The sequence below is a fragment of the Tauraco erythrolophus genome, chromosome 4 (genome assembly GCF_009769465.1).
Source record: "Tauraco erythrolophus isolate bTauEry1 chromosome 4, bTauEry1.pri, whole genome shotgun sequence".
NCBI classification, from domain to species: Eukaryota; Metazoa; Chordata; class Aves; order Musophagiformes; family Musophagidae; genus Tauraco; species Tauraco erythrolophus.
Genome location: NC_141468.1, coordinates 78491980 through 78506367, shown reverse-complemented (window position 1 = coordinate 78506367; position 14388 = coordinate 78491980). Strand labels below are relative to the sequence as shown.

General features: G+C 40.0%; 1 protein-coding gene across 1 annotated transcript in view; it reads right to left on the bottom strand.

The window, feature by feature from the left end:
- ITPR2 (inositol 1,4,5-trisphosphate receptor type 2) overlaps positions 1–14388 on the bottom strand; it is a 261956-nt gene that overhangs the window by 148016 nt on the left and 99552 nt on the right. The window contains exons 22-26 of the mRNA XM_086611258.1: positions 10708–10901; positions 7759–7891; positions 6847–6904; positions 5165–5330; positions 2992–3165 (exon numbers count right to left, since the gene is read on the bottom strand). Coding sequence (XP_086467384.1) covers positions 2992–3165; positions 5165–5330; positions 6847–6904; positions 7759–7891; positions 10708–10901 — 725 coding nt within the window. The remainder of the gene's footprint in view (positions 1–2991; positions 3166–5164; positions 5331–6846; positions 6905–7758; positions 7892–10707; positions 10902–14388) is intronic.

The following is a 14388-nucleotide window of genomic DNA, read 5'->3' as shown; positions in this document are numbered from 1 at the left end:
TCATAAAATTCACAGGAGTTTTAGGATCCTTTCTTGACAGCCTCCAGCTTTCAGTCTGAGCGGTTCCCCGCCGCTGAAACAGTCACACTCATCTCAGCAGGGCAACTCACAACTGTGCAAGGCACTTGTCAGCATCATGGTGGCACCGTTTTGCCCTCCACAGACTATATTGACTTACTAGGGGAATCAGGGGCACTCTCAGAAGTTTCTGTTCGTAATCTCAGCCTATGTATGATGTTTCAGGAGAGACTTGTTTAAACATACTCAGAACCAAAGCAAAGTGCCACAGACCAGAAAAGGAGAAGAGCAAGGGAACGAACACCAGGCCCTTAAGGATGCTGGAAGTTTATACTACTTGAAACCTCGCTGGACTTTCTCAGCGGATGGCAAAGATGAGAAGCTCTATAAATGCCACTGCACTTTATTCCAGCTTCACCTGGGAGTCCTTTCACTGGGACTGTCTATTTCTCGTCCTTAAATCTATGTTTCTGGTCCTATACCATGCATCCTCCAGTGAGAGTAAAATAAAGACCACACTTTCCCTAGTCCATGGTATCTGTACAGACTCATAACACCCTTACTAGAGTTACCCAAGTAAACAGGCTTTATCTGTCTTTCCCTTCTCAAGCAAGGCTCAGTTACATGAGATCGATTTCAGTATTTCTTCCTAATCCTATGAAGTGTATAATTCATATCTGACCTAACTCCAAGCACTTTTTCCTGTAATTCTGATCTCCAGTGCCTATCGACATGATCCTACATAGATGTAAGATTTGTTGCTTTTTCTGTAGAGAACTCTGGATGCTTTATTTAGAATAACATGGCCTTTTTTCTACAAATCCCATTTCTGGAGTCATATGACTGAAAAAAAAAAAAAAGTAAGTCTCTAGCCTCCCCAAGTTATGACAGAAAGGTTGAAGCAATTACCTAAAAAGACTCAGAAGCCTAAGGTCAAAAAATATATTTGACTTTTTAGAACCCTTATGCCAATCTCGCAATTTGCTTTGGTGAGGACAGAAACTTGGGCTTAACATAAGATTGTTCTGGAATGTAATTTAAGCCTTTAATGTTAATAAGCCTGCACACTTTAATGTTGTTTGGTAAAAATTAAGCACAGGCAAATAGGGCATGTTCCCTAAAGACCTAGAGGTTCATCCAGCTCAGTACTGAATGTCCAGCGTCCATTCCAAGAAAGCGTGGGATCTCACAGGGATGTTTATCTGCTTGAAGATAGCCACCTGCTTCACACATTGTAGATTATGACCAGAACCTCACCTCTCACATTTGACTTCAGATTTCAAAGAGAGCATTCATTACATAAAGTAATTTTGCCAGGTAAAAACATTTCCTGACTGTTAAAGAATAATTTAACAAGGGGAAAAATAATGGACAGATTCTGAGACAGTGTAACCTGGCCCGGCTCTCGTGGAATTTCCACCAGATGATCTAACCAGTTGTGCAGACTACGTATGACTGTTCTGACACAACACTCACTCGGATCTGTCAGAGATAGTGTTGTGCACTTACTGAAGCACTGCTAATCCATAGACCTACGGATGTCTCATGGGAAAAAACACTGAAAATATCCCCTTTAGAGATGCTTCTGTTTCAAGCACATTATCTTGTCCCCTCTTCCTGGTCTTTCTTTGCTATCGCAGCTATCCATAGAAATAAAAAGGATGTTATTACACTTAAGTGTATTACAGCTAAAACACCTTGTCTTTATCCTACTGCAATTCTGTGTCCTGTTTCCCCACTACCTTTTCCATTCATTAAATACATATAGGAATATTTTCTTTTCTACTAGAGTTATTACTTGAGGAAAGTGAGAAATCCCACACACTTAAGCTAGTAAGTCCAGATTCCTCCACAGTTCTAACACCACTAAATTCAGCTAAATTATATCAGAGAAAGAGTTAGATCTACACTGTCCCAAGAAATAAGGATTCTCCCTTGAAATGTTGGATTTTCGTCTGTATGAAGCCACTTGAAATCTACCTTCCCATTTGAAAGGCCAAGTGTAAGTCAGATATCTGCAAACTTCCTGTCTTTTCTCAATGGCTCCTATTTTTCCTCAATGCATTGGCTTCACAGTCTTGAATAATTTCCACCTGGCTTCCTACTAAACTTCCTCTGGTGGTTTCCTTGCCCATTTTCTTTCCGTTAGGGGAGACTCTACCACAGAAGAGAACAAGGAAAGTGCTGTGTCAAAAATCACAGTTCTTCATATCTCCCCCCTTCCCCTGATGAAAATGGAAAAGTGAGAAAAAATATTGGTGGGAAAGCCTGCTCTATTTACTGTTATGCCACAAACCTCAATCATAGCAACTTTTGCAACACTTTGCATTTGCTTAAAGACTTCGGTGATTACATGAGGACCTCAGCTTTCACTGAAAAACAAGATTTAAATGTTAAATCAAATTTAAAAGAAATCGGGTCTTCATGGTTCTGGATTCAAATTCTAAAGTTTCTCAATCACGATATAGCCTGAGAGTGTGGGGTGGCAAGAGTCAGAAAAAAAGTTTGTTTGCCTACAAAATCTCAATATTCTTAGGTCAGTCTTATGTTTGGTGGAGAGTGGGATTACTCATGATGTTTGAAAATAAGGGTTTGATTGTGCTCCTCTCCCCTAATTGCAGGAACAGGTACTGTGTTCTACTTCTTTCTTCCAGTAAGTCAACACAACTGTCCACATATGATCCCTAGATTACTTCCGTGGCCTCAGAGTGATGCCATACACTGTGACTTAGTTGCTAGCAGGAAGGGAAGGCAACTCTGTGACATAAGAACACAGGTACTGACAGCAACAAGAGAGAACACTGAACACATTGATAAAAGAGGTTTTATCGCCTACTCTGGCTAATCCTAAAGCTCATCCTGTTTACTACACACTCTTGCTTTGCTGCTTTAACTAGACCACAAATTTGCAGTTGTTCATTAAACTACCTATCAATGTTGAAACAATTGTAGCAGCAAAGGCTTTAAACTCACCTCTATTGGCTCTTCTCCCCCTTTGGTTTGATTGTCGCCCACCTCTCCACTCTCGTAATTGCTGCTCTTCTCAACCCACAACTCTGATTTTTCTACAGTCAGACGTAGCTGATCGAGATCAGCCTTGATTTGCTTGTAGTTATCAACATCTTGATTAGACACCAGCAACTGAACCTGGAAGTATAGAAAATTGTGAAGGTATGACAGCAGTAGCACCAGCACTTAGGCCTGGGCAATTTGCTTGACAGTTTCCATTCAAAGCCCCTCTTTTCAGGTGTTTTATGTAACCTTCCCTATGAAATTGAAACATGGCACACATGGGCTTTTTAGTCTCCATTCATCGAAAACTTTTAACAAAGCTGGAGACTGTGGTTGCCCGAAACAGGACAGTTATAACATTCACAACGTTCTCTCACCTTCTTTAACACACCGTGAAACATTCTCAGCACAAAGAGACTTACAAGCACTTGAGTTCTATGCTGAGTTAGCTCTGATGCAATGACTATGATCCTCAAGGTATTAAAACAATACAGTTAGAGATAGCTTAACATATCAGCACAGCACTTCGCAAGGAAAAAGAAAAAAAACCAAAGGATTATATGAGAAGGAATAAGGACATCCAAATAAAAGTCAGAATGGTCAGCATCTTTAATAACCACCTACATCAATATAACAAAATATTGAAAAATAACAAATTTTAACACTGTTAGGCCAGCTTAGAAAAACTTGTTTGAACGAAGCTCACAAATTCACTTTCAGGTTCATGTAATTTCCCACCATCTAAGTGGTTGCCTGTTACTAAGATTAATCTGATTTTTTTTTCTTTTTTTGTACTGCTCAAATTATCTAGGCTTATTTCACTGTTATTTGTAGTTCCTGATTTAGCATGATCTACATATTTCCTTTCTTTGTAATGCTCTTTGTTCTCCCAAGATCATTAATGAAGATCATATACAAAAAAAACACCACCTAACAACAATCTTTACAGTAAATCAATAAGCATTATTAAGAAATCACAATTTTGTAAAAGATTAAGGTCACATGGCAGATAAGAACACTGATAGAGACATTCTTTGAAAAAAAAATTACTACGTGCAGGCAAATGTTCTATTTTGTAATAGGAAGTTTTCATCATCTGCTCTCTTAGCTCGGTAAAGCCTTGTTGTTTTACAGAATTTATGACTGCTCCTTATCCGTAGACATTCCTATTTGATGTTCTCTACAGTCTTTTTTTTGGTCTTCTCTACAGTTTATTTGTCAGTTAGCCTTTTCTTTGCTTTACGAAAACATGCGAAGCTACTCAACCCTTGTTTACTGGGGAATAACAGCTATTTATACAACTAACCAGCAAGGCCTCACTTTAACAGTCTGGTAGAAGGCCATTATGGTACAGTGGAAAAACATTAAACAAAAGCTTTCCAGGTCTTTTATCATTCATCTGTTTTTAAACAAAATAAACCTCCACATCTTACATAACGATGAGACACCACGCTATCAGACTCCCGAAATAAGCATCAGATGGTCTTATCAACATATGTTACATAGGGTTACGTAACAGAGATGTCTCTGTATTCCAGTCCCATGACATCAGATGTCCCCATCCCTAATCCACTGACACATGGAGCCTGCACATGCACCGTTATCACACAGAAAGAATGAAAGCTGAAAACAATCTTGGCTTTATTACTCCCTTCCTGTTGTTTGGGCATATCTGTATCATGCAGTAAAGCACAATGCAAAGAGCCTGAATTAGAACTAGAAACACCACATGAATAACGAGAGCGCTTTGTTCCCAGCCTAAGTAGCCCTGAAGAGAGGGAAGCCTTACTCCTGACACCGGTACACCGCTTGCAGAACATGAGCTAACAACTCTGTCTCTGATGGATCACTACATCACGTCTCGCTGTGAGATGCGTGTGTCCCAACTGTCACCACGGATCTACGTTTTCACTAATGAGCGCAACACCGGAAATAACTATTTCTGGGTGCACAACTATAATACACACTAGCACATACCTTCAAATCTAATGAAAAAAAAAAATCTCTGCTCGATTTGGACCTTCAAGGAAATAACACTGTCATGCTACAAACAGCAATCTAGGTAGGAAAAGCAGTCTTTGGAAAGACTTTCCTTGCAGTCAGTTTCCTGGAATAACGCTATGCCTACTCATACCTGTTTAAACGCTTGCAAAACTTCTGCTCTCTGGCTGAAGTGCTTAAATAGCAGGTGCAGAGCACCTGAGAGCAAAGGAGGGTAGTCGTGCATGATGAGGTGAATTAGGACCCGTAAAAAAGTTCTGCCCCCTTCGTCATCAAGCTGAACCGCGTTCTTCTCCTTTCTGCAACAGAAATGGGGAAAAAAGGATCAAATAAAGTAAAATAGGTAAGAAAAAATAAAAGCTTTTGACATAAATATGCCTGTACACACAATCTTCATTTGCCAGAGCTCTTAAAACCAAATCAAATATGCTGCAGGATGTAAACTATAAACATCACTTCAACGTATTTTACAAGGACTTCAGTCCTACAGTTATATGCTGTTGCAGCAATCTTGTAGCAGAACGGACACTATGGAATGAAAGTACGTATCTGAGAAATGTGTCAAATATTGTGAGTAAAATCCATATTGCAAAAGCATTCATTTATGTCTTGGATAAATTATGCCAAGCTCATCCCCAATCCAAATTAATTGAAGCACACAGCATTTCATCAGAGATCAATTTGGCCCTTTCCTTTTCACTCTTTCCTTTTTCAGCTGCTATTAAAATTTCATTTAAGAAAAAATAAGCTCAAATATAGTAAGAATTGCCAAAAGCATCACTTTTCTGGAATCATATTTATAATCTGGAACAGCAGAAAGCATATTTACATTTAACATATCAAAGCAGAAATAATGTTTCCAAGAAATCATTTAGTCTCTCTGTTCATTTTAAAGATGCAGATGCCAAGGGTTGTGTGTTGTTTTACATTACGGGAGTTCAGGGAGAGGGCTGGAGGCATTGCTCTCACTGGTAAAGACTCAGAATGCATAAGGGACTAAGAGGAAAGATAAGGACACCCATATTGCAGATCCTTCTCCCTAGCTCCAAGAAAAAATGTAAAGTCTAAATGGAATTCATTTTTACTGGTATAATTATACCCGTAAAATTAAACCAATATAGTGATAATGGTAATAACTCTCCAGTGTGGCTATTTTCTGTGCTGGCTTTTTTTTGTTCACAGCATAGCTGAAACCACTTCCAAAACTCTGCAAGAATAACTTGTGATCTACAGGCCTCTGGTGGTCCAGAAGATCATGGCAAGTGGTCCACAGCTGATTTGAGGAATCATATGAAAGAGATTATTGTTGACATAACTTTCTTAATAAGTTCAAAGACAATGTCATGTGCACGTCATGTGCAATGACAACTGGCCATGTAATCTGTGGGAACTGAGGGTCAACAGTAACCTACCGATCCAAGAAATCTGGGGCTACAGCCATAAGGTACGCCAAGAAAAGGTCTTTTTTTAAAAGCACCCATGTGAGGCATTGTAAGAGAAATAAACAATTAGTGTGTTTTAGCCCAACACACCAGTACACCATTCCCCAGCTGCCTTTGGGAACAAGGCAAAAATTTCCTACCAACTCTTACAACTAAGAGGGGGGTCATTTCCAATCCCATGGCTATCCATACCAACCAGGCTGTTTACTTGTTTCAAATCCAGATCTCTTCTGGCAATTTTCTGTCTATGTAATAAGTAGTCATCGAAGGAAGAGGTATGAAAACACACACAGAATAAACAGAGATTGTCCATGACAAATATCAACATGAACAAAGACATAAATAGAGAGAGATAAAACTTCAGATAACATACCTGCCAGCAAACATGGTTTCAGCCTGAGCTGCAATTTCATCTATGTCAGGAACAATTGCTGGAAAACAATCAAAATGAAAATAAATTTTAAAAAGCCAGTGATAATTGTTTAATCTGTACAGTAAAAAAAGAACTCTGTTCCTCTTTAAAGTAGATGTTATCAAGTAAAACTCTAACTATGCATTCCTCAACTAGGCAAAATTCACTCTGCACGAGTGGTAGAAAAGAAATAGGACAAGGGGCAGAGTTAAACTGTGTATTACTATTACTGAGGGAGAGCCAAATTGTAGTGATGAACTTTTTTTTTTAAAATGAGCCAATCCCCACAAAGCAGCTGAGACACATGAACTTCAGAATATTTATCATAAGACAAATCATTCACCACAATGTCATTTTGCTTTAGAATAGCTTTAATATACCTTACTACTGAAGACTTTAGTACTCCTTAGCCACTCCCCTGTTATAGAGCATCTCCAATTAAAGCAATTCTCTCCTACTTGAAGGTGGTCACGCAGACAGCTGTCAGCCTTTGGAGCACTTTTGCGCGCACAGGAACACTCCCTGGAAGGCCACTCCATTCCCACACCACATTTGCCTCACTTAAACCTGTTCTTATCCAACCACCACCATTTTTTCATTATCTACCCTCCACTACATTTGTCATTGTGCAGTGTTTTGGGAAGAGTACAAGTAAGCAAATAAATTCCCATCATGGGAAAAAGGAATCACATTTTTGTCAGAGGGGGACAGGCCAGCATAAAAATCTTATTTTTATGGGATTCCTCAAGATTTTCATTTTTCCACAAGCGTTTCAACTTTGAGCAGCATGCATCCTTCTGGTACAGTTGAGTTCATTGTTTGCAGTAGTCTACACAGAATTACTTTACCTTGCAATACAATAGCAACATTTACCTGAGGCAATCCCTGGTGTGTCAGGTGGGGATGTTGTAGAGCTATCAACGTTTTCATTGTTTTCCCCAAACTCCCTCTTATAGATGGACAGCATGTAGGATATTCTATAGTCCAGTCTAACACTGAGAATAAACTACAAGAAAAAAGTTTAAAATAAGACTTTTCTTCTGCCTTTGGTAGCACAAGTTAGGATTTTTCTGTCATGGAACGTATAGAGATACATGATTATTTTAAGTACGTATGTCCACTAAAAAAAAAGAATCCATTACATTTCTCATTTTTCTGGGATTTCTCTCTTCCTTCCGACCATCCTGATCCATATTGAACTCTACCCTATTGACTGCTGAATACTAAGCAGCAGACTGGATTTGTCTGGGGGCTCCAGCACGCTGCCTTGTCCTCGCTGGCTGCGAGCCAGATCAGTATATTCAAACCCATGTCGAATCCAATTCCATCATATTTCTGCTGGACTTCTAATGCCTCATGAAGACAAGAAGAGGAGTGGGATTGAGAGTGAAGACGACAGGCTCAAGGCTCACCCTCTCGGGTGCCTGACAGCCAAGGGCAGCGATGCTGCAGTAACTCCGGGCTCCCATGAAGTGAAGCACAAGCCTGGTGGTGTCTTTTTTTACATTGCTAGCAATCAGCTGAGGATATGAGGAGCAAACAGCACATCCTTCACGAGCTCCTAGTAGCGTTGCCAGCATGTGGCAAAAAGAGTTTTGCTTTGGAAGCTACCACGGTAATGGTAGCAGAGATCTGCCTCGCTCAATGCTCTGCTTCCTTCTAATTCTTGGTGCCTTTTGATCCTCAGCTGTGAAATCGAAAACTCATACAGGGAAAAAATCCCAAATCAAACCTGGAAGTGCTGCTTTTATATTGGAATAGTGAGGAAAATAACTCGGCTGGAGACCTTCCTACCAATTTAAGGACTGACAAATATACATCTGACACTTCACCAACTGACTGCACATCAACTGAGTTTCAGTGTTTCCCACACTTATGCTCCTTGCCTACAGGAAATATAAGTGTATGATGATAGAGGTTTAAGATCATTTTACAATCAGTGGTGATGAAAGTACGTATATTAAGTTATTAAGACTCAGGCGACAGGTGATGACTTAGCAAATGCTGGCAACCTGTTCCTTTGATCTCGAACTAAAGTCAGAAAAGCTTCCCAGACCCAGAGTGCTGTAATAGGATTTGACTAGGGTAACGACGACTATGCCATCTAAAAGCAATTAAAAGTCAATTTAAGGAACAATACCTTTTCTTTAAAATCTTCTACCACAAAAGAAAAAAGGCAGGTTTATTTCTGTTCCATGACCAAGTCACCCTATAATTATACCAGCAAGATTTTTAAAAATAAAAATTTCCCAAGTCCACACATAGTCAGCTAAGGCTATCAGGCCATCTGTTTAATTCTGGCTGATGGCAGAATCATAGAATGGTTTGGAAATTATTAAGTCAAAAATGCCTTTACTTAAAGGAATAAGAGGATATATTGAGAATTAAATTATTATAAATAGAAATACTTCTCAGAGTAGAATAGTTTTAATCATTACTGTACTAGCTTTGCATGATAATACAATAAATCTAAAATATTCTTACTCGCTTTTTAGGGTAATAGCACAGTAATGAAAGGTAATGGGATTTAAATTAATCCTTCTTCATTGCATATTAAACAAAACTGAATTATTTTGTATTTCGTGTGAACTAGTCATATATATGAACATGGTGATTCATCCACCATATGAAAACGTGCTAATCTACAGTCATTTGACCATGTGATTAAACCATAACTAATAAACCACAGATTAAGTGACAAACTAGGATTAAATGCTCTCCAATCCCGGGTGCTCTTGCACTGGACGTGCTGTGAAAAAGGAAAGGATGAGACAAAATTTGATTCCCTTGCCTGTGTGCAGACAAGGAAGGCATAGGACAAGGTGAATGCACAGGACAAGGTGGTGTCCTGGAGTTAGCCTCCTAGGCATTAGCCAGTAAAGCAAGACAGTATGGTGAGAAACTCGGTCAAAAAACAAATGAAAATGAGAAGCAATACACACGAATGGTATTATTTAGATGATACAACTTCATAACACTCTGTCCTTCACTATAAGTCTTCAATTAAAGGAGTTCTGGAACCAAGTCTGCAGTATTGCAGATACTCTAACAATTGATAGTTTTTCAGGTGACAAGTAATTAAGGTAATCTAAATCACTTATAACCAGCCAGAACAAATGGAATCCTTCAAAAGTGACAATTGTACCAACAGATCTGCAGAATTTAGAGAAAACATGGAAATATTCCTTCAGTCCATAAGTATTACAGAAACTGGGATTTGATATACAGAACAAATGTGTGCCACTTCACTTTCCAATAGCACAAAGTGAAAATTCTCTCTCAGGAGGCATGCTAGTGTCATATAGCTTGTCAGTTCAGCTGGGAGAAAATCATAGCAGCCCACAGACTGTTCTCAAACAGTGGAAATCTGAAATGGACTTCCAAAGTGCATGGCCTTTCATGACTTCAGTGGGTCTAGGTCCAGTTCTGCCCTTCACCAAACTACTGTAAAGGAAAAGCCAAATAATAAAGTCAAATAACCTACCCCAGTGTAAAATAAGAGTTAATGAGATTGGAAACAGACTTCAGAAAACATTAGTGAGGCAGATTAAAGGATAAGTTCTGCCTTTTCACATTTACAGTGACAGAGAGTTTCTACATCATCTGCTTCCTTCAGAAGTGAACTAGGTGTAACAGAGTGAGGATCACAACTGTACTGTTGTTCACACAGAGAGAGGAGTATTCTTCCGCATATCAAAGTCTTGTTTTCACAATGATCAGCCCACTGAATAGTAGGGATGCTGGTAACAGAATTTGCCACTATGTGAGTAAGTAACTAACTGTGAAATGGCTGCTGTGTAGTATTCCACCAATCATTATTACCTGCAAAATCTCAATGATTTTCAATTTGGTGTCCATTACGATCACATCTTCACTGTCTGAGGTGCTGGCTTGCTTGCTTGGGTGAATGCTTGGCTGTACATCAGGGACACTGATGGGAAATACAGATCCTCTGCTCAGTACCATTTGGGTCATCATCTCTCCTACACCATGGATGGTCCTCATGACATTGTTTCCTATGCATTAAACACAAACACATATATATTTGCCATCAGTAAAGCTTGCTTGCAAAGCTGTGTATCACACATACACCCATTTCATCAAACCCCTTTACAGTCTTAACAGGCATATTGAAAAATAAGTTCTCGATTTCTGATCAAAACTCAGGAGAAGGAATTTCCTCAAATTACCCAATGGTTTAGGGACAGTCTTCTACATTGATTTTCCAAGAGATCATTTCTTACAGGACGACACATAGAAAAGGTGCCAAAAGCTTGCCACTGCTCTGTTTATATGTTCAAGAGATCATAAAAAGTACAGCAAAAGGAATCTCAGTAGTTCACCTAATCCTTTCCTTTGTCTGAAGGCATATTATTGACATCTAAGACCATTTCTAAAAGAGGTTTGCTTAACCTGTTTTAAAGAATATTTAAGCATTGCATATCCCACATTATACAGCATTGGTATTTCGTTTATATCTTCTATTGCTGCAATTTATGACCTTGCTTTGTAGACACATGGGAGGAGGGCATGAAGGCTGTCCTGAAGGTCAAACTAATATCTGTTATCACAGTGCCCTTCGTAAGTCATACCAAGGGGGTAAAAATTATTTTACGCTCATGCGTCAAAAAACTTCAGTCCGGTCTGGTTGCAATGGTACCTATCACTGATGCCAGTTCAGCAAGATGTACCAAGAAACACCACCTGTTCCCACAGATTATACTGGTCAGTCTTTACAGTGAATTTTGATATGAAAAGCATCTCAATGAATCAATGACAGTCTTCTTCCAAAAGTGGGGAGAAGAAAGAATGAGCGTATCATGCTACCTACCTACATGAATTAGTTTCCTTTCTTGCAAAGCACAGATGTGAATGAATGGAGGAAAGGAAGGGAATGATAGCATCTCTTCGCAGAAAGAGTGCCAAGACCTACACCAAAGGCAAACAAAACAACGGAGGAAATGTAGCTTTGCTGAGGTAAGCCTCAATAGTTCTTGTATGTCTTTTAGTACACTTTAATCAGCATGCAACTGACAAGTTTTACTCACACTGAAGGACCCTCTTCCCAGATAATCTGCTGTAAAAAGCCAAAGCTATATTTCATTTTGTTAACAATATCCTCCTCTTATGCCCTTCTTTCTTCAATCCACAGAGCTCAAGTACTGCATGCAGGGAAAGAGGATGCCTTCAGTCCTGACTTTAAAAGGAAAACACACAAAGAATTTGCTTTTTCAAAGTGAACGTGGCAGATTAGTGTCACGTTTGAGGTCCCATTCAGCATCCAGTCTAGTGTGCAATCACTCTGAATTGGTCTTTTGAAAATAATACTTCAAGTCCCTACAAAGGAGGGGAAAAAAAAAAAATGTATTTCTGACTTAGCATGATGTTAAGAAAAAAAAAGCTAGAAGTCAAACTAAGGGCTAGATCCTCACATTAGGCAGGCACAGAAAGTTCTCCTAAACGCTTACACCAGCATAAAGCAAATAAAATCATTCCAAATAACCTTGTTGCAAAATGAAAATGGCACGTTTTCCTTTCAAATTGAATAGAACAGTTGAGGAATAACATAGTATGGATCTCTCTCTCTCTCTCCTCTCCCTCTCCCCTGCCCCTTTCTCCTAGGATGCTAAACATTTATTTGCATTGACCATCATTCCATACACTCATGTAAAGCTAGTTTACTAACTGGAAGATCTTCAACCCTTAAAGTAGCTTCAGCTAAACTGAATTTTTGCATCTTCTTAATCTTCAAACCATGGAATAAGTGACCTAATTCATATCATCCTGTCCTTAATGCTGACCGATGAGCCCGCAACAAGACCTATAGGTTGCGCCGCTGCTTTGTGGCCTGTAATATCCCTGCTCTATATCTCAGTTGAGAAGTCACCATCCTCTCTCTCATATGTTTTCAAAATCCCTTTCACTCAGGTGTACAGAGGTGAGTACACATAGAGGCACGGCTATTTTTAAAGCTCAGGAATTATTTACAGAGCAACTTGAGTCAATGGAGTTAACAGCTGATAATGAAACCACTTAAGTCTAAGACAAATCCAGAAGATATTCTTCTCAAAAACTAGATACAACTGCAGTTTGTCCCAAATGAGGCAGAAGAATTCCACTTTATCTTGAAAAGTTCCTGTCCACCCTTCAAGACTGAAGTTCACTTGGTGTAAAGTTAACAGAAAAGGTAATGTCTTTTGGACAAGAAGTCAGACAACGTCTTGGGTGGACCTCATGTTCTTGGAGAAAGAAAGCTGGGATTTTGCCTAGAGCATACATCCTGCTTATTTCTCAGCTATCACTGGGGTGCTGCATAGGAACCACAGGGGATGGGATTCGACTCCCTCTGTAACCAAGGAATTAGTCACTGTCTCTGCATTTCAGGACCACTTCCATAAATGAGGAGACTACTTTCACCATCTCTAAAAACGACAATGAGAGGCCTGATATAACAAAGACTGAGAGGTACTCAGCTAATGTAATGATGGAGTCTATAAAAGCATCTAGGAAATAAAAAGAAATGAGATGACTGCTGTCCTTTCCCCTTATCCACGGAACACCAGTGGTAACAGATGGCACAAACCAGTGACCAGTAGCTATGAAGCTGCGTCACAACAGCACTGGTAACAAGGATAAACTCTCTGTCCACAACATTCCTTTACTATTGACCTTCACACGACTGATCTAAACCGCTAGAGGCAGGAAAGTAAAGGAGAATTAAGGTAGTACTTATTATAGAATCATAGAATGGTTTGGGTTGGAAGGGACCTCAAAGATCATCTAGTTCCAACCCCCCTGCGATGGATAGGGAAACCCTCCACTAAACCAGGTTGCTCAAAGCCTCATCCAACCTGGCCTTGAACACTTCCAGGGATGGGGCATCTACAGCTTCTCTGGGCAACCTGTTCCACTGCCTCACCACCCTCTGAGTGAAAAATTTCTTCCTTGTGTCAAATCTAAATCTCCCCTCTTTCAGTTTAAATCCATTGCCCCTTGTCCTATCACTACAGGCACTTGCAAAAAGTCCCTCTCCAGCTTTCCTGTAGGCTCCCTTTAAATACTGGAAGGCTGCAATAATATGACCCCGGAGCCTTTTCTTCTCTAGGCTGAACAGCCCCAACTCTCTCAGCCTGTCTTCAGAGGAGAGGTGTTCCAGCCCTCAGACCATCTTCATGGCCCTCCTCTGGACTTGTTCCAGTAGCTCCATGTCCTTCTTGCGCTGGGGACTCCAGAGCTGAACGCAGTATTCCAGGTGGGGTCTCATGAGAGCAGAGAGGCAGAATCACCTCCCTCGACCTGCTGGCCACACTTCTTTGGATGCAGCCCAGGATACGGTTGGCTTTCTGGCCTGCAAGCGCACATTGCCGGCTCATGTTGAGCTTCTCATCGACCAGCACCCCCAAGTCCTTTTCCTCAGGGCTGCTCTCAATCCATTCTCCGCCCAGCCTCTACTTGTGCTTAGGATTGCCCCAACCCACGTGCAGGACCTTGCACTTGGCCTTG